Raw genomic sequence first — 20,635 nt, forward strand, 5'->3', positions numbered from 1 at the left:
GCACCTGAGTCTTTCTGACCAGACTGTTAGGAGGTGTTGGGACCAGTGGATGCGTGAGGGCACACAAGGCGACCGGGCTCAGGACCCATTGGACAGACCACCAGTAGAGAGGATCTTCTATTGTCTGACAAACACGAGCAGCTCCAACTGTTTTGTTGTCCGCCATCCAGAGACAGGTGGCGCCATTGTTACACCCCTGTATTTGTCAGAACCATTTCCAGGCACTTGAGTGAAGGACATTACGTGTACTGCCTTTGACCCCTTCCCACAATCACCTGCATTAGTAGTAGTGTCATGAATGATGAATCTCAATTAAAACATCAAGGGTGCTCCAAGGTTAAAAGATTTTTAAAAAATCTGAATTCTCCAAACTGGAAGAGACTCACCTGGATTGACCAGTCTGTCCGTAATGTGGTGGCTTAGGAAATGTCAGTTAACACTGTGTTACATAAATACCTTCTGGATATTAGAGCAGTATTGGTTGGCCCTTGTCCTAAAGGAGTTTACGGTTCGACCGACATATCTCAAACCACATGGACACTCCAATGTATATGAAATAGTTGTAGCCACAGTTCAAGAAGTCTCTCAGATCATAAGAGATATTTTCATATGCTATGCTGATCCCTTCCCTATTATGGCAAATGTTGGAACAGCATGTGCAACCTCAAGTTCCACACCTTAAGGAATCTGAGATGTTTTTTATTATGCTAGGTGCTTAGTCTATGGGGACAGAAGGGAGTCAAAATATTCTTAATGGTCTTGTTCTTTTGTAAGATTGCTTGAGGGTGTAAAGGGAGTTCGGTAGCCAATAATGGGACCCCATGTAATACCTCCCAATAGTTGGTAATGATGGGTTTTGATTTGGGAACATTGCCAATTGAAGGGAATCATGAGCAGCTCCCTGGAGTCACGGTCCCTAACTGTTCCAGACATCTACAGGCTCGCAGATCTCTCATCCGCCTGAACCCATGCAAAAGTAGCCTAGATCACCCCCTCCTGGTACCCTTTCTCCCTAAAGTGATGATTTAACATTTCGGACTGCTGTTTTAAATCTTGGTCCAAAGTACGGCAACTCCTTAACTGTCCATATGGGACTTTAACCTTCCAATTTTTTGCATGGCAACTAGAGAAATCAAAAGAACTATTAAAAGCTACTAGTTTAAAATGGGTCTTTTGTATGTATCTGGTTATTGGTTATGTACAGATGTAAATCTAAAAAGTAATATTGGTGGGGTCAGTAGAGCCAGAAAACTCCAATCCCTAATTAGGGTTAAGATCATCAATAAAAGCATCCATATAAATAAAATATCATCTATGAATCTTCTATAAAATATAATATGAGAATTGCGAAATTAGTACTGGAATCATATTTATCTTACACAACAATACTAATTATTGCATAATATTGCAAATATCCTTATCTTTGTCCACCTTCATTATCCCCCTGGTTTCTCTTTACTTGGTTCCCTCATGTGAGAGGGGGCAGTCTTTGTGACTGCTCTGACATCAATCCACCACTGCAGCCTCTGTGTCATAAATCCTTCCATAGTGCCCCAGCCTTCCTTTACGTCTCTGATACTCCCTGGTTCCTCCCACAGAAGAAATCTGCACCAAATTAGCTTTATGTAAATGCATCATAATATAAATATATATGTTCACACTTGGTGGATTTTGCTGTGAATCTACACCAAAATCCACAGCATAGCTCCTGCTGCAGAATCTAATGCTAATCCTCAGTGGATTTCATTCTTTCAATTGAAGGGTGCTGTGAGTCCGCATCAAAATCTGATGGTGCAAAATTTGATGTGAAACCTGACAACGGTTGTGATGTGGAGATACTGTGTGTGTGTATGTATGTATGTATATATATAATATAAACATTTTTAATATGTATATATTTATGCACTTACATGCTAGAATAATAATGCACCAGAATCTGCATCAAATTCTGTGATACTATCGGTGTGAATTTTGGTGCGCACCTGCAGCAAAATTTAATCCTTCAATTGAAAACGGGAAATCTGCTGCAGGTCCATGGCAAAAACCACGTCCAAATCTGCACCAAAGGTGCGGTTTTGCACAAAAATCTGCAGCACATATTATGCTGCGTGTGAACTTACTCTTAGACATTTATATCTACAGGATATGCCATAAATATCTAATAAATGCAGGCCCCATTATCTCAAGAATGGGGATCCCTTGACTCCTGTTTCCGTGGCTCCCATAGAGGGCCATGGACATGTGTGGCCACCCCTCCGATCAATCTCCTCCTGCAAGTGTTGCCCTGCGGATTTTCAATAGTAAATCTGCCCAAATGGGCCTCATTTATCAAAACTTTCTAAAAAAAACCTGTCTTTGTTGCCCATAGTAACCAGTCTCAGCGCCGTTTTCATGTTTCCAACTGTGAGTACTTGCTGGGAGTAAGAAAGACCGTTTTTCTTTTAGATAGTTTTGATAAATGTAGCCATTGTATATTAGGAAGTTAGAAAGTAGAGCTCATTAATACAGTAATGAAGCAGTATTAGAAGAATGTCCAATAAAAAATTATCTTTGTTTATTGGACAGTCTTTTTAAAGTGCTACAACATTCTTCAAATATTGGTTACAAGGATCAAGGTTTATTTTACAGGCACCGACCACATGCGCAAAATCCAAAGTGCTGCTTCATTTCTTTTGGATCCACGATGATTAAGCATCATTTACAAAGAACTAGAAAAGAAACCCATTAGAGTGGTTCCACATACAAGTCTTCTTTGGCAGCTTTTCTTGCAATTTTTTTAAACCAAAGCCAAAAATGGATTCCCAGGATATGGTAAATATAAAGGAAGGACACTTCTCCTTCTTGACAAATCCATTTCTGGTTTAGGCTAAAAAAAATGCATCAAAAATACCACAAAGACCTGGGTGTCACACACCTTCGAAACAACCCTTCCATCCTGCGGCAAAGTTTTGTTCCAGAAGTGGATGGGGGAGGATTACCTGATGCCCTACTTTATTGCTATACAACTGCTGGGCTTTTGGTTCCGACGGCTATATTCCAACGATCTAAGATAGCCGTACTGCTTCTTTGAGCATCGATAGTCTACAACATTATACACTGCTCTGATTGGCCAGTGCTTCTCACACGAGCAGCCCTGGCCAATCAAAAATCAGCATGCAATGGCTGATTATTGAGGCAAAGTGTGCATCGAGTAGTCTTGAGAAATAGTGCAGCCATCTTGAATCACCAGAACAGGGCCCTAGGACTTAGCAGATCACCAGCTGTACAGTAGTAAGTGAGGTCACCAGGAAAACCCCCACCACCTTTGTGGAGCCAGGACAAAATGTTGAGGTTTACTAGCATGTTTGCTTTTAATAGGACGCAATAAAACATTCTAAAAAGTATTGATGAAAGCGTTTCTTTTACAGGTTTTTCTGTTATACAGGTAACAGCAACAGATGCAGACAGTGGACCAAACCAACAGCTAAGCTACAGAATTGAGAGTGGTGCTCAAGATAGGTTTCGAATTGATGCCATCACAGGTGTCATACGTGTAGCCAATGTGACTGTGGATAGGGAAGAAAAAGATGCCTATAGGCTGATAGTTGTGGCCACAGACCACGGCGCGACGCCCTTGTCTGGAAGCACCACAGTAAACATCCTTATTGATGATGTAAACGACTGCTCTCCAGAGTTTATTAATCCAGTTCAAACTGTGAGTGTCTTAGAGTCTGTCGAAGTGGGAACAATTATAGCCGAAGTTGCTGCCATCGACCGAGACCTCAACCCACGTCTGCAGTATTACATGATTGAAATTGTGGCCACTGATGACACCAATGCAGTTGTACCTAATCAGCAGGCTGCTTTCACTATTCACTTCAACACAGGTATTTTGACATCACCTTTTCTGTTTAACGGTGCGTTGGGTGCGCTCACACATTCTGGAAATGCTGTTACAGAATTTCCGCCGCAGATCTGTAGCAAACCCACCGAGTAAAGTTACAGTAGAAAATCCTCAGTGGTTTGTGTTTTTTTTACATGTGAACGGGATTTGCTTTAATCCCATTCACTTTGATAGCAAACTTTTCTGCGGCGGATTTTCCGCAATGTTTCAGCCGCAGAAGATCCGCAGAGTTTTCACAAAGTCTGAGCACACCCTAAAAGTAACTTTTTTCCAGTTGAACACAATTTACTGCCATTTCACTCTTTCAACATCTACTTCTTTTTCCTGCCAATTTCCTACTTACTTCCTGTTCCCCTTACTAGTGCTTTACTTTTTCCTATTAATAATCTTCTGCTCTCTTGTTTTCTTGCTGAATGAAAGTGTCTCGGTACTAACCAAACCAATCTTTTCTTTTCTTTCTGGCTCACAATCCTGAAGGTTTGATCTGTATCTCTGTAAAAGCCTTCCCTGTCTTGACTCATTCGTTGTCCTCCTACATCACCATCATCACCATAACTGTTCTCTGATGCAAACTCATAGTCATTGCTGGCAAGGATGGTGTCCTAGTCATCTTAAAGGGCAAGTGTCCCTTTATTGGTTGTTGCTAAGCCTACGCAGACTGAACTTGGGGGTCACTGTAATGGTTTCTGTAATTGTAAATATTGACATTAATTCTTTGAAAAATGTATATGTATTTTGGGGGAAATATAATGGCAAATAGCAAAAATATACTGCACGTAAAAATACAATGAACACTTTATGGTCAGTGACTACACTTTATGGCTGGTTATTATACACAGGATGGTGAAGCTTTAAATTTAGCAAACCTTTAATCATGGCATTCTCTGTTTCTTTCCTTTTTAGGAGCAGTTATGGTAAATTCCCCATTAAATAGAGAGCTGGTGGCTACCTACGACATTTCTGTCTCTGTCTATGATAATGCGAGTGAGGTGGTTGATAGATCAGTCAGTGTGCCGAATGGTATGTATTTCATATTGCCTTGAAATATTGCACCCTAAAATTGGTTGAAACTACATTTTTGAGTACTGCATACCAGAAACCAGCTCCTCTGTAGTCCCTCCCATGCAAGGACTGGCTGGAAACCACAACAGATCCACAGGTAATGGGAGTAGGTCCAGCGTAGAAGAAAAAGTCTTTATTGAAAAATCCAGGCAGACACAGAGGAGCAAGAAGCCTGTGCCGTCTTACATGTTTCAGGCAAGCATGTTGGTCTATGAAGGGCAACATACTTGCTTGAAACATATAAGGTAGCACATGCTTCTTTCTCCTGTGTCGGACTGGATTTTTTAAAAAAAGAGAGTTTTTATCCTACGTTGGACCTACTCCCTTTTCCTGTGCAAAGTTTTTGGGTGCGCCAAATCCATAATAGTAATCTGCTGGGAAGCAAATGGTGAAAATTTTCTCTCTTCTCTCTAGTTTACTGTATTTTATTTCTCACTCGCAGCCAAACTAACAGTTAATATTCTGGATGTGAACGACAACACTCCTAGATTTCGTCCTTTTGGAGTGACAGTTTTTTCTCAGAGGATAATTGAAGGTGCTACCCCGGGAACCACACTACTGTCAGTGTCTGCCGTTGATCCAGATAAAGGACCCAACGGTCTGATTACTTATTCTCTTCATAACCTTGAACCAGCAGGATATGTTCAGCTTGAAGATAACATGGCAGGTATGAGACTATAAAGTCAACTTTCCAAGCCATTTCCCAACATCTTACTTTATTACATTTATGGTGTAGAAAACGTAGCATATAAAGCACATAAGAATCCTATGTATTATTCTTTGCATAACAGGAAAGATTATCGCAAATCGTACTGTTGACTATGAGCAGGTGCAGTGGTTAAATTTTACTGTTCGGGCCTCAGATAATGGTTCTCCTCGTAGATCTGCTGAGATTCCAGTTCATCTTGAGATTGTGGATATCAATGACAACAATCCTATCTTCAGCCAATCGTCATATCAGGTAAAGAGTAATGGGGGCTGAATTATGTAATATTTATATTTTTGCATTTTTGCATTTAAAGGGGTTGTCCAGTTGTAGACTATTGATCACCTATCGTCATTATAAGGCATCAATAGTAGATTTTCAGGGGTCCCTCACTCAGGATCTCCGCTGATCAGCTGTTTGCTGGACCAGTGTGCATATGCACTGAGGTGGTTTCTGCAAGAAGTAGACCGCTCCATTCCCACTGCAGTGACCCAACTTGGTATTACAGGCAGAGCTTCCATTCCCTTTAATGGGATGGGCCATCAATCGTCTACAACTGGATAACCTCTTTAAGTTATGGTTACACACATATACTGAATAGCCACATTAGAGACACCTTCCCTTTCACTATTGGAACTCACCTGTACAGAAATTCAAATGAAATAGTTTGCTGTTAATCAGTTTGTGTGAATCTGCATTAAAATGGCAAAACTTAGATTTGTGTAGCTTCAAACGAGGCATGATCATTGGTGCTACACTAGCCAGGACCAGTGTTTCAAACAGTAAACATCGTTGCAGAGTATGCAAAGATTGGAGCAGTTGAGCAAAAATATCCAGCCAATCAGGGGTGTAACGATAGAGGGTCCAGGGGATGTGGTTGCATCCAGGCCCAGGAGCCTTAGGGGGCCCATAAGGCCTCTCTTCTCCATATAGGGAGCCCAGTACTATGAATAAAGCATTAAAGTTGGGGGCCCTGTTACAGGTTTTGCATTGGGGCTCAGAAGCTTCAAGTTATGCCTCTGGACAGCATGGTTTAGGTATGGGTACAGATACAGATAGAGGGGGAGGGGGGGGGGCAGCTCACCTTTTGCATCAGGGCCCCTGAGCCTTTAGTTACACCCCTGCAGCCAATAGTGATCCTTTTGATGTAAAAATCATTTCAAAGGGGTTAGAGGAGGATGCCAAGAATTGTTCTGATAAAGAGGCAGAGAACAGTCAAGCAAGTTGCAGCCAAATACAATGCTGGTGTTCCATTTTGTCCGAATACACCATTGTTTCTTAGCACGGATGAGCAGTTCGAGTGGCTGAGGTTCTAAAGCCCAAAGGTGGTCCAACATGCTACTAGATGGGTGTCTCTAAGTGACCGGTGTATTTACCTACATTACATGCATATGAAATGTAATGAAAAATGCTAGATATTTTTGACATATGACTTCTGCAGCCAGATCATTGGTATTTTTTCTACACCGAGGAGACAGCAATGACAGTGGGTTAGTCTAAGAGCAGCAGCAAGGATTAGCAAAAGTATCAAACACATGTGTAATTAAAGGGAGAGTTAAATTCTGGATACTGGCACCTATGCCTTCAGAATTAACCCTGATACATAGCATACAGCCACATTCCAGTAGGACACCTCTCTGGCATCAGGGTTAGAGACAATCCAGCCAGGGAGTTTTTTTGCTTATGGTTTTCCTCCTATTCCTTGGATCTATATACTCCCATCTAGGGATCCTTCCATAGAGAAGGTTGTGGAGGACGGTTTCTCCAACTGTGATACTTATATGTGGTGCTTTGTCTGTTTTACTTGTTAGTTACTCTGTATCCCTTTGTTTTAATTTGATATCAATAAAGGTTAAATTTTAGGGCACTGGTTTGTGAATGGGCTACAGTTAGTATACAATAAGCAATACGGACAAGCATGGAGGCTCTAATACCATGTTGGGCCACCTCTAGCTTTAATACGAGGGGCATGGAGGCTCTAGAACCCTGTTGTACCATCTCTTGCTTCGATACAAGATGTGATACGGGCAGGCATGGAGGCTCTAGTACTCTGTTGGGCCGCCTCAAGCTTGGATGTAATATGAGGTGCATGGAGGCCACAGTACCCTGTTGTACCACCTTTAGCTTGGATACAAGATGTGATCCGGGTGCACATGGAAGATCTAGTACCCTGTTGTACTGCCTCTAGCTTGGATACAAGATGTGATACAGGCGAGCATGGAGGCTCTAGTACCCTGTTATACTGTGTTTAGCTCAGATACAAGATGTGATACGAGTGCACACGGAAGATCTAGTACCCTGTTGTACCACCTCTAGCTTGGATATAAGATATAATATGAGCAGGCATGGAGGCTCTAGTACCCCATTATAATGCCTCTAGCTTGGATAGAAGATGTGATACCAGTGGGCATGGAGGCTCTAGTACCCAGTTGCACCACCTCTATCTTGGATACAGGATGTGATACAGGCTTGTTTGGAGGCTATAGTACCCTGTTGGGCCACCTCTAGCTTGGATACATGTGATATGAGCAAGCATGGAGGCTCTAGTACCCTGTTGGGCCACCACTAGCTTCAAAACGAGGGGCATGAAGTCTCTAGTACCCTGTTGTACTGCCTCTAACTTGATTACAAGATGTGATATAAGGTGCATGGAGGCTCTAGTACTCTGTTTTACCGCCTCTAGCTTGGATACAAGATGTGATATGGGCAAGCATGGAGGCTCTAGTACCCTGTTGGGCCACCTCTAGCTTTAATACGAGGGGCATGGAGGCTCTTGTACCCTGTTGTACCGCTTTTAGCTTGGATACAAGATGTTATATGGGCAGGCATGGAGGCTCTAGTATCCTGTTGGGCCACATCAAGCTTGGATAAAAGATGTGATGCAGGTGGACATGGAGGTTCTCGTACCCCGTTAGGCCGCCTCTAGCTTGGATACAGGATGTAATATGAGGTGCATGGAGGTGCTAGTACCCTGTTGTACCACCTCTAGCTTGGACAGAAGATGTGATACCAGTGGACATTGAGTCTCTAGTACTCTGTACACAAGCAGAGAAGAGGTCACTACACACAAGAAGCCTCCGAGAGCCTTTTATAGGCCAAGGGGGGGAACCACTTTTAGGGCCTCAAGTGACAAGACCGTTAATCTAATCACAACTGTAATCATTTGCATATCTACCAGAGATGTAACTGCATGCCGAGTTTTGCAGCAAAATGAAAACTTCTTCTAGGGGTGGGATTTTTTATTTATTTATGTTTTACAAAAACTGTACATTGCACTATATGTACATACCTTGAATTGCAGCCTGCATTATATTGTTGTAGCCCAGGACCACAAGAACATGACTGTAAAATCGTCCTACATTCTTGTGATTTACTACGTGTGCTGTGGAATTTGCAGAGGTGCTGACAGGATACAGTTCTCATGCTATAAACTAGTTATGGTGTAGGAAGTAGATAATGTCACTAGGTCAATGAATTGCTTATATACCTATATAACCAACACTATAAATAACAGCAGGGACATTTTTTATAACCAAAATAAAACCTTAAACCTATTTTTACAATATAACATGTATAATGTGTCTATATCATGATAGCCTGACACATTAAATATGTCCGCAGGATACGAATATTCATTGTAGGGTTACTATAAGAAGCACCTTCCAGGATGCAGACACACTTTAATCATTTGCACATACAAGATGCCCATGTGTGCTTCATTTCCAACCCACTAAGCAGACTGTGATTTGCTGGAAGTCACTAATGCACTAGTGCGCAACTCCACAATTCCATTCCAGGAGCATACATCAAGTTCACTAGGTTAAAGGGGTTGTCCCGCGGCAGCAAGTGGGTCTATACACTTCTGTATGGCCATATTAATGCACTTTGTAATGTACATTGTGCATTAATTATGAGCCATACAGAAGTTTTAAAAGTTATTCACTTACCTGTTCCGTTGCTGGCGTCCTCGTCTCCATGGTTGCCGTCTAATTTTCGCAGGCTAATGGCCAAATTAGACGCGCTTGCGCAGTCCGGGTCTTCTCCTGTTCTCAATGGGGCTCCGTGTAGCTCCGCCCCGTCACGTGCCGATTCCAGCCAATCAGGAGGCTGGAATCGGCAATGGACCGCACAGAAGCCCTGCGGTCCACCGAGGGAGAAGATGCCGGCGGCCATCTTCAGCAGGTAAGTAAGAAGTCACCGGAGCGCGGGGATTCAGGTAAGCGCTGTCCGGTGTTCTTTTTTAACCCCTGCATCGGGGTTGTCTCGCGCCGAACGAGGGGGGGGGGGTGGTTTTGAAAAAACAAAAAAACCCGTTTCGGCGCGGGACAACCCCTTTAACTCTTTATGTGCCTTGTGGCCCTATGTAATGAGCACCTGCCTTTTAATCTGTTATTGCATCAGAGAAAAAGTTTTATAATGATGTGTTTAACAGATTTTCCTTATGGCTCTTCCACACTGGCGATAGATTTTCCTGCGATGCGAGAGCGAGTGAAAACACATGATTCTGAAGCCAACGATTTTCAATGGTTTAATTCTCATTTGCGATGTTTTCACTCACTCCAAGTTGCGATAAAAAAATCTGCCATATCGCCCATTGTTTTGCTGGCCTCATTGAAATCAATGGGAAAGTTTGCGAAAGAGCTTTGGAATCCCCCATAGTGAGGAGAGAGAGGGGGCGGGGCTACAGGGGATTTGTTACATATCTCCCCATATATCTAGAGATAGGGGCGGGGCTAGAGGGTTTTCCCAGGGCTTCCCTGAGAGCGAGAGTGAAGGGGCTACAGGGTGGATCCCTCTAGCCCCGCCCCCTCTCTTGGTTCGAGAAGAATCATTATGAGAACCCCTAAATCAACTCTGCACATGTTGAACTTTAATATTTAGAAGTCATTCTGTATCTAATTTTCTGGTTGGACACACTTTTGGCAAGGAATATAAAAAGTTAAGCATTTTTAATTTTAAAAATGTAAACTTTGCAACAAAATTGCATGAAGGTGAGAGTGTATATAAAAAGTGCTGAGTTGCATTCTTGTAATGTGCAAGGTGTCAGAAGGTGCAAACTTTCCAAAAACCCCTGGCAGTGAAAACTTTCTGCAATGTCCACGAAGATCTCATACCTGAAGGAAAACAATAGTCCAATAAAATACTTGTATAGTCTTTTGAAAAATAATTTATATTAAATAGTATTGACTGAATACAGTAATTCTTATGGCTGTTAAGGGTTACAGGGTTTTCACAGCTCAATATGAGGGAAATAGCTTTGACTCTGAGGATAATATTGTTTAAAAAGCTTTTTTAAACAATTTTGGAATTTTTTATTATGCAAAATGAATTAAATGCCAAGTATATTACCTACAAACCACTTCCAGACATTCAATTAGATATGCCTTAATTTGTGATTGATAAAGCTCTAGTCACACAGACCACCCAAAATTGAGGGACTTAAGAGATCTTACAAGAGATTTCCATGTATGCGCAGGCTCTCTCCATGGAAGTAAATAAAAGCTAAATTGCCCTGTAAACTCACTTAATTAACATTCCATAAAAGTTTTTTGTTGAAAAAACCCTTAAAGGTGTTTTCCAGTTTAAACTATTGATGGACTATTATCAGAATAAGTCATGAATAGTAGATTTGCAGGGTTCTGTAGCCCGGGACCCCCCACAGATCATCTCTTTGCCAGGCCGGCATGCTTGTGCACTTAGATGATCTCAGGTAATATTCCATTGTTTTTCATGTCTGCAATACCAAGTCTGGCCACTACAGTAAGAACGGAGCGTCAGCTTCCTGCAGAATTCCGTTCATTACAAGAGTGCAGCAGCCTGGTGAACCAGCCAATCAGCAGAGGTCCAGGGCAATGGATTTTTGCCATTCTACTATTGAGGTCAATAGTTGACAACTGGAAAACCCCTTTAAAGTCAACAATAGATCACATGAAAAATGGTATTTATGATGTGTTTAACATAACCTCAAGAACTGAAGGCCTTTTCAATGACTGAATATGTTCATCGTGCTGCATGTTATATATAGGAAGTTGCTCAGTTAGGCAGGATTTCCTCTAACAGATGTTGCATGGAAATTAACTGCTCTATGCAGTTTTATTCAGCTAGGCAGAAGGCCCATTAGGACCGTGCTAATTGCATATTTTTTTCAGAAAGCTACAAGTCAGGATGACATATTTTCTCGTTGTCATCTACGGGGTTGGTACCTGAAAGTCTTTCTCTCTAAGTATAGAGTCATTTGTTGACGTCTTAACATATAAAATGGAAGGGATAAGACAGAGGTTGGTTTTCCTCCTTCCACAGAATGAACACTTGAAAAGTTACCTTTATGTCCACGCTCAAGGGTGTGACGGTCTTCTGCATCATGTACTAAATATGCTCTGATCTTCCAGAAACCAGTATTTGAGGACATTCAACTTGGTTCAACAGTTCTACAAATTAAAGCGACAGACGCGGACTCCGGACGCTTTGCTCTCATCCAGTATAGCCTTGTTGACGGAGAGGGAAAGTTCGGGATCAATCCTACAACGGTAAATGGTTTAAGTGATTACATTAATATCAGTATGTCTACAGGAGGCTGGGTTTCTATTAGGCCTCTTTCACACCAGCGCTTTAGCACAGCTATTTTGCCGCAACAAAACACTGGTCGAAAATCGCGACTATGGGAGCCTATGGGAGCTGCCAGAAAAGGGAGGTGGGAGGGAGTTTAGCAGCGGCTTGTGTTGATAAAGTCCCTCCCCTTGACTGCAGCTCCCTTCTATGGGAGCTTCTATTGCTGCTATCAGCGCTAAGATCTCTCCCCACAGCCTATGGAATTCTGGGCTGCGCCGCAGCCTGGCCATTTGAACGGACTAGAAGACTGAACACTTAGCCGCGACTTGGTCGCAGCTTTCTCCCGTTCATGCGATTTTCAGGCGCGATGTGGGCGGCTGAAAATTGCAAGTCCTTATACTGTATGCTATTTTCTACAGCCCTGAATGTCGGAACCTAATATAAACCTGCCAAAATGCAATCCTATTGGTCTCAGCAGCTGTCACTAATGGCCAAGGTGGCTTCTATCCAAGGATCCACTTCCGACACAGTTTTTGGGATTTCGTGTCCATCCAGGGATCCTCTTCTGATCCTATTATTGGGATTTCGGAAGTGAGCTGCGTTGGGACCCCTGGACGTGCGGGGTTAACGCATTGTGGATGAAGCCTAAGAGCACATAAAGGTGGAGGCGTTCTTTTGATATAACTTCTCAGATCTCTAAATTCGTCTTTCATTAGTATGGTAGGGGACGTACGACTGCACAGAACATGGATAAGCTCAAGATTTTATAACACTCATGCTTTTTAATTAGGATGAGCATTCTAGCAGAGACCGGCCATTAGTACATTTACGTTTGTAAGATGACTAATAGATGGCAGGTAACGGATGCTTATTTGTTCATAATATCTTACTAGAAGTGTACTTGTAAATGTTTCATAATTACCAGGGCAAACCGAAAAGGCAGCACATCTTAACGATTGATCTCTGCGTATACAAGCTAATGAATGAAGAGATGGACCACTTGGTTGGGGCTTGATTAGGTTGAGGGCTACTAAGTGGTGCAGAGTCAAAGGAACAACCTGATCTTCATTCTTAATCCCTTTAGGATGCTTTTACACAAGTTTTATGGCACTTGCATGCAGATCTTTTGACCCAAAACAAGAAGTAGATTCAAAGGATATGGGAAATATAAATAAAGGTTTTAGGGGCCATTTACATGGGCTGATTATCCTTGTAAATTCACAACCCAACTGAATGAGCAGCAAGAATTCATTTACTTCTCATTCTTCATTCAGTTTCTGCATGCATAAACCTGAACGACAGCTGCCTATTTATTGTGAATGGAGGAGGGTGAGCCGGAACGATCCCTGGCGCCCTCCATTGAGTTGGCGATTCTCCTTCCTGTGTAAAAGCGCAGGAATGATTATCTCTGGGATGACCTGCTGGGTATCTGTGTCCAACAGGTCATCCCATTTAAAAGAGCGCTTGTACTTCTCCCTAATGCAAGGGTGTATGTGCCATAAAGGTTGACCATGTAACTGCTATGGAGTTTTTGTAGATGTGGTCACCAGCTCTGATTGCACCATGCCTTTTGCTACTGGCTAGTCAAAGCATATACAAGACCTTCCTACAAAGAGGAACTGCATTGTTAGCAAGGAAGGAGGAGAGGAAAAAAACAGCAGATCATCCTGTCCTGGGTGGAATAACTGAACACCATAATGGGGACCTATGATCAAGTCCCCATACAAGTGACAGAAACAATGCACTCATACTAGTGCCAGTTATAAACTTGTATATGCCACAGGGGCATTGCTAGGGTTTTACAAGATCAGGGGCACAAGCACCTAGACATATGCCCCCACCCCTCGAAAGATTATATATACACATACTAGCTTGTTTCACGCAACTTCGTCTGCGTGGAATGTTTATTTCTTTATCTAATCTGTGGTTTGCTGTATATTGAAATGTGAAAAGCTGAAATAGTGAAGGGAATGTAACTGCGATCTGCTGTCAGCACAGTTCTGTATGTCTTTGGTCTTGTCATCTTTTGCTAGGATACAAAGGTTTTATGGGCTGTATACAAGTAAGCACGCCACATACAGCTGCCCATGAGAAAAACATGTTTTTTCTAAATGTACACCTTATTAATCGTCATCGCAAATGCTACTTTTAGAGGAAATTGCAGCCTTTTGAATTGAAAAGGCAAATCCGTCGTTATTATCGGAATGCACGGAATGAAAACACTTTCTCCTTTTGCTCTTCCAGTCATAATAATGGCTCTTACAATATTTCGCCCCAGGCGTGTAATTTGTAATCATGTGCCATTGCACAGTTTTGGCACATCAAGATTACGCATTAATGGGACCGGAACACTAACTTTTAACCTCAGCTTATGGGAAGGTACTCCGGACAATTCCAAAGAGTTAAGGAACTCTTCAGGGTATGATGTGACTTGTTCAGTGTCCATAACATTATCCACCCACAGATACTCTACAATTTCTCCTTCGACTCGTGAAATAATTTTTTCATTTATTTTACCTTCTGGTCCTGCGTGTCTTTACCGCCCCACCCCCTGGAGAACATTACTACATTGCATACTGAAAAAAAGATTATACAAAAGCAATATTACTGAAGATATCAGTCCGAATAATACTGCCACATCATAACCACTACTTTTACCACTAAATAGCGTACTATTACTATGTTATATTATTATTCTGTCACGGAATGAAACAGACTATATAAAAAACCAATAGTATCACTAGACAACTATACTGCGTAGTGAATGAATAATATTACCATACCTAGCAAAATCTACTGTATAGAGACCAATATTACCACCATATAGTGAGTATATAGTGATAGTTACCAGATCTACACAGGCGCTCTGCAGTACAGTTATATGCAGTGACAGTTTCCTATTTTTTCCAACTGGCCCAGATCTCCATGAAGACAACTTCTAGCTATAGTTTGCTGAGTAAACTTCTATGTCTCCTCACCTACACAAAGTTCCCATTCTGTTGATACCCCAATTCTAGGCATGATGCTGCTGATTCTACCCCTATTACTTCACCTAGTGTGTTGCACAATCTCCCCAAATACTGTATTTCAGACATAATGCTATAATAACTATGGTTACCTCCCAAAACAGTGCCACACAAGTTCCCCTGAAAACAATAGTGTTCTGTTGATAGTGCCCCATGTTGTGCTAGAGACATTAGCTGTGCCCCAATTAGTAATATAGCACTTCACAGTAAAATTACTTCCTTACAAAGTAAACCGCTTAGTGCCTCACAAAGTAATTGTGCTACTTTTTATACCCTACACAGCAGTAAAGCCCACACACAGCAGTAGTGTTATGATTAACGTTACAGACTTCTCCTTAAGCCCCAATCCATTATACAGACTGTTCTCCATATGCCTCTCCCTTTCTAACAGATTGCTCCCCAAGCACCCTCCCACACAAACTGCCCCCATTCCCCCTTCTCATACAAACAGCCCTCACCCTTTCTGATTGCTTCCTTCATGCCCCATTCTGATGCAGACTGCTCCCCATGCCCTTCTCTGTCTTACAGACTGCTACCCATACTATCCTCTCTCAAATAGGTTGTTCCCCATGTCCCTTTAGTTACACAGACGGTCTTCACTGTGTTACATTGCATATGTGATGCCTTGGAGAGGTTTTCGTCCCCTTCTTCTTACTGACAACTTCCAACAATCAGATCCCTTTGATGTGCCCCATACTTATTGAAAAAATGACCAAATGTGGGATTGACAAGGCAACTGTTAGGTGGATTCACAACCGGCTGAGTAATCGTACTCAAAGAGTGGTTATAAATGGCTGCACATCCAAGTGGAAGAATGTATCAAGTGTGGTACCACAAGGCTCTGTCCTGGGCCCTGTGTCGTTCAACATTTTTATAAATTATCTGGAGAAGGGAATTGAGGGGAAACTGATCAAATTTGCAGACTGCCCAAAGCTAGGCGGGATAGCTAGGGAAAAGAGAGAATTTAAAAACATCTAGAAATGCTTGAACAGTGGGCGGCGACTAACAGAATGGTATTTAACAAGGAAAAATGCAAAGTCCTACATCTGGGCAAGAAAAATGAAAAAAGCACATACAGATTGGGAGGAATTGTGCTAAGCAGCAGCACATGTGAAAAAGAATTGGGTATACTAATAGATCATAGACTGAACATGAGTCAACAATGTGATGCAGCAGCCAAAAAGGCAAACACAATTCTGGGACATATTAAGAGAAGCATAGAGTCTAGATCACGTGAGGTCATTATCCCCCTCTACTCTTCCTTAGTCAGACTTCATACTGTGTCCAGTTCAGGGCACCCCACTTTAAAAAAAGAGTAAGACAAACTGGAGCAAGTACAGAGAAGAGTTATCAAGATGGTGAGCGCTCTGTAAATCATGTCCTATAAGGAACGGTTAAAGGATCTGGGAATGTTTAGCTTGCAAAAAAGAAGGCTAAAAGTAGACTTAATAGCTGTCTACAAATATCTGAAGGGCTCTCACAGTGTAGAGGGTTCAGCCCTATTCTGATTTGTACAAGGAAAGACTAGAAGCAATGGGATGAAACTGAAAGGGAGGATACACAAATTAGATACTAGATAGTGAGAGTGATCAATGAGTGGAACAGGTTATCACGGGAGGTGGTGAGTTCTCCTTCAATGGAAGTGTTCAAACAAAGGCTGGACAATATCTTTCTGGGATGAGTGAATCCTGCACTGAGCAGAGGGTTGGAACCGATGACCCTGGAGATCCATTCCAACTCTACGATTCTATGATATGTGTCTACAATTCTAAGATGTTGTCTGATAAGCATCAACAGGGGGCTACACTGCATGGAAGTGGCTGCAATACACAAAAGAGACCTACAGAATGTGGCAGGCAATCAGGTGAGCATGCAGACATGGAAAAATGTGTTTTCGTACGAGTGGCCCTCCAACAGTTACAAGAGATGTAACTTTGGTCCCTTTCCCTGGCTGTTATTACCCACCTCACCACCATCTCAACCTATCCCTGACCTCTGGTATTTTCGCCTCTTCATTCAAACACTCCATCATATGCACTCCATCATATCCACACTAAAGAAACCGACTCTTGACCCGACCGACGCTGCCAACTACCGAGAGCTGTATCAGCATTGAAACGCATATTACCACCTGAAGGATTTATGGCTTCATAAAAGGACCGTATATATGTCACTAGTATAGGTGCAGGTTCCACTTCCAGGACTTCCAACTGTTAGGACTAATAGGGGCCACCTTTTCAACTAATCACAAAAGTGGGGATCTTTCTATGCATGCATGTCACTCAATTCATTGCATCTTATGGGTGCTGTGGTAACAGCCTAGTATTTCACAACTCCCATAGACTACAGTGGAGAGAGCCACATGCATAGATATCACCTTTAACCCTTTCCAATCCAATTTGTATCCTGGTTTTCCTAGGGGGCTTACTCTTTTTCTGCTGTTATACAACAGCGCTATCTGCTGGCTAAAGCCAGTACTGCATGAGGTGATACGTTGGATAGGCTCCGACAGCAGAGAGGCTGGCAATATACAGTAAGAGAACCCCGATGGACCTGTTCCAAATCAGAGCTGTACAGCCTTAAATCATGATGTCTTAAGAGGTCAGACAGTGGATTGGAAAGGGTTAAAGGTGGATTCACACGGACGTATTTGCGCAGCATAGCATTTAATACGCAGTGAATAGAACTCATTGATTTCCATGGATTCGTTAACGTGAGCGTATATACACACATATTAAACTAAACTTAATTGCCCATTGAAATCAATGGTCGCATGGGTAAGATTTTATTCGCCCACGCAAATGTGTAGGGCATGTTCGTATGAAAAAAATAGAATACAAAGTGTGCAGACGCGCAAAAACTCAACACCAACGGCGCAAAATGCAGCACAAATGCATGCATAAATACACTTAGGCTTGTGTGGATCCAGCCATAGACTCCCTCACAGAAGTGTGTGTGTATTTGCAGGCACCTGAGCGCAGCGTATTTGTGGAATGAATGCTGCTTTTTGCGTGTGCATCAGTATATTTTACCATATGTCTTTCCGCCCGCAAGGCATGTTTATTTTAGCATGGCAAACAAAGATGCAGCAATTGAAATGGCTAACAAGTCTAATGAGTTCCAGATATATTCTTTATCCAGAGGAATTATGCAGCGTATCACTCATTTGTTAGTGCATTGCGTTTGCATTTGTGCGCCCCGCACTGACTACTTGAGGAAAGTAAAGCATGCTGGTGGTTTTTTTTTTTTTTGCATGACCGAAACGTATGCACAAAATACAGACATGTGAACCAACCCATAGAAATCAATGGGTTCTATTTTGCACATGCAAATACGCCCATGTAAATTTGGCCTGACTCACATACTCTTCTGTGAAGTTCCAAACAGGGAAACTAGAGATGAGTGCACCATTAGTACTTACCTGCACCCCTCCTCTCTGACTTGTGACTAACCACAAACACACAAGTATCTCTGAGTCCGTATGGTTGGGGGCTGCACAGAGCGGCGCTGCGGGCAGTTCTGCACCCGCACAGATGTGTGCTGTCTGGGATTTCATTATTTTCTCATTCATACAATGTACTTTTCTAGTTATTTACAAACACAGGAAACAGTTTACTTCTCACATCGCTACATATTTATGTATCACATTTACCATCTGTCCCTGATCTGTCCTTACTGTTCATGTGTAATATAATAGCAAGGTCACTGTATCTTCAGTTACATCGAGAGCTCAGTGAAGGCCATTATGCTGTCATGTGAAGGTCGGGTATTGCATAATACCTTGCATTTCATTTTTACAACTCGCACGTTGTGTAACTTTTTCCCACTACATACAGCGAGATCATAAGTGAGCTACAGGAGTTCAAAATATGGGGCAAAACCCAATACTACTTTGTGTGTATACTCAGTGGGGGATGGGGTGTAGAGAAAAAAATAGGTACCAAATAATACCACCAGGAGAATATGTGGCACCGTATGTGAGCAATACAAGTACAGCTCTACGACTCTCACATTGAGGGGTCCTTCACACGGCCGTAGGCATTTTTATGTGCGCCCACTGGTGCAGTAAAACACGTGAACGAGCACACAGATCTAAAGTTTGTGTGCGATTCAGACGGCACGGGCCCAAGCACATACACACCGAACCTGCAATGCCGTCGGACCTCCTCTCTCCTCCTGTCTGGCTGGATGCAATGGGAGGAGGTAGAGCTAAGCTCAGGCCCCTTGTCCATGGCCAGCAATGGGAGGGGTAGGGTGGAGCTTAGCTCCGCTCCCGTCCCCTCCCATTGCAAACAGCTGGAGTGGAGGAGAGAAGAGGGAGGGAGTTTAGCAGTCACGCAGCTAAACTCCCTCCCACCTCCCTTATCTGGCCGCTGTCATTGGATCCCATAGGAGCGGCTGACGTATTCTAGCCTGAAAGATAGTTCCAGGACTATCTTTGCGGGCCAGCGTGAAAGCACTCTGCGCTATATTGGCCAGGCCGGGCGCTTTTACGCTGTGAGAATACGGCCATGTGATCTGATGCATTGGAATCCAATGCATCAGATCGTAGCGTAGATCGGCCGGCCGTGAAAACAGCGGACGATATACGCTCGTGTGAAGGAGGCCTGACTGAGCCGTGCTGGTTAGACTTTTATCAGTGAGTGTATAAACAGATGGCGTAATTTTGTCCCGTTATGCGGCCGTGAAAATCACGGTTGCATAAGGCGACAAAACGGAAACATTGATCTCAGTGGTTTCGCTTCCACTATTGGGATTCTCAGACGCTAAATAGAGCAGGACCTATCTTCCCACTTTTATTTCAAACTCGCGCTCAATAGCGTGAAGTTTGAAGTCTGAAAAAATAAGAAACAGTTCATGCGCAACTGCTCACCGTAGCAGTGACCATGGTTGTACATACGCCCATCTGTTTAAACCCTGAACGTGGTAACAAATTCATCAAACGTGTCCAAGGAAGACACACGCCGACCTCATCTATAGGACCTTGTCCAAGGATGACATACGCCAGCCTCGTCTATAGGACCGCGTCCAAGGAGGACACACGCCGACCTCGTCTATAGGAACGTGTCCAAGGAGGACACACGTCGACCTCGTCTATAGGACCGCATCCAAGGAGGACACACCCCGACCACGTCTATAGGACCGCATCCAAGGAGGACACACGCCGACCTCGTCTATAGGAACATGTCCAAGGAGGACACACGTCGACCTCGTCTATAGGACCGCATCCAAGGAGGACACACGCCGACCTCGTCTATAGGAACGTGTCCAAGGAGGACACACGCCGACCACGTCTATAGGAACGTGTCCAAGGAGGACACAAGCCGACCTCATCTATAGGAATGTGTCCAAGGAGGACACACGCCGACCACGTCTATAGGAACACATCCAAGGAGGACACACGCCGAC

General features: G+C 42.9%; 1 protein-coding gene across 1 annotated transcript in view; it reads left to right on the plus strand.

The window, feature by feature from the left end:
• Positions 1-20,635, plus strand: part of CDH23 (cadherin related 23) — a 996,630-nt gene that overhangs the window by 900,468 nt on the left and 75,527 nt on the right. Inside the window, exons 46-50 of the mRNA XM_066601617.1 lie at positions 3,408-3,866; positions 4,787-4,903; positions 5,388-5,612; positions 5,737-5,906; positions 12,041-12,178. Coding sequence (XP_066457714.1) covers positions 3,408-3,866; positions 4,787-4,903; positions 5,388-5,612; positions 5,737-5,906; positions 12,041-12,178 — 1,109 coding nt within the window. The remainder of the gene's footprint in view (positions 1-3,407; positions 3,867-4,786; positions 4,904-5,387; positions 5,613-5,736; positions 5,907-12,040; positions 12,179-20,635) is intronic.

Source organism: Eleutherodactylus coqui, chromosome 4, assembly GCF_035609145.1.
Source record: "Eleutherodactylus coqui strain aEleCoq1 chromosome 4, aEleCoq1.hap1, whole genome shotgun sequence".
NCBI classification, from domain to species: Eukaryota; Metazoa; Chordata; class Amphibia; order Anura; family Eleutherodactylidae; genus Eleutherodactylus; species Eleutherodactylus coqui.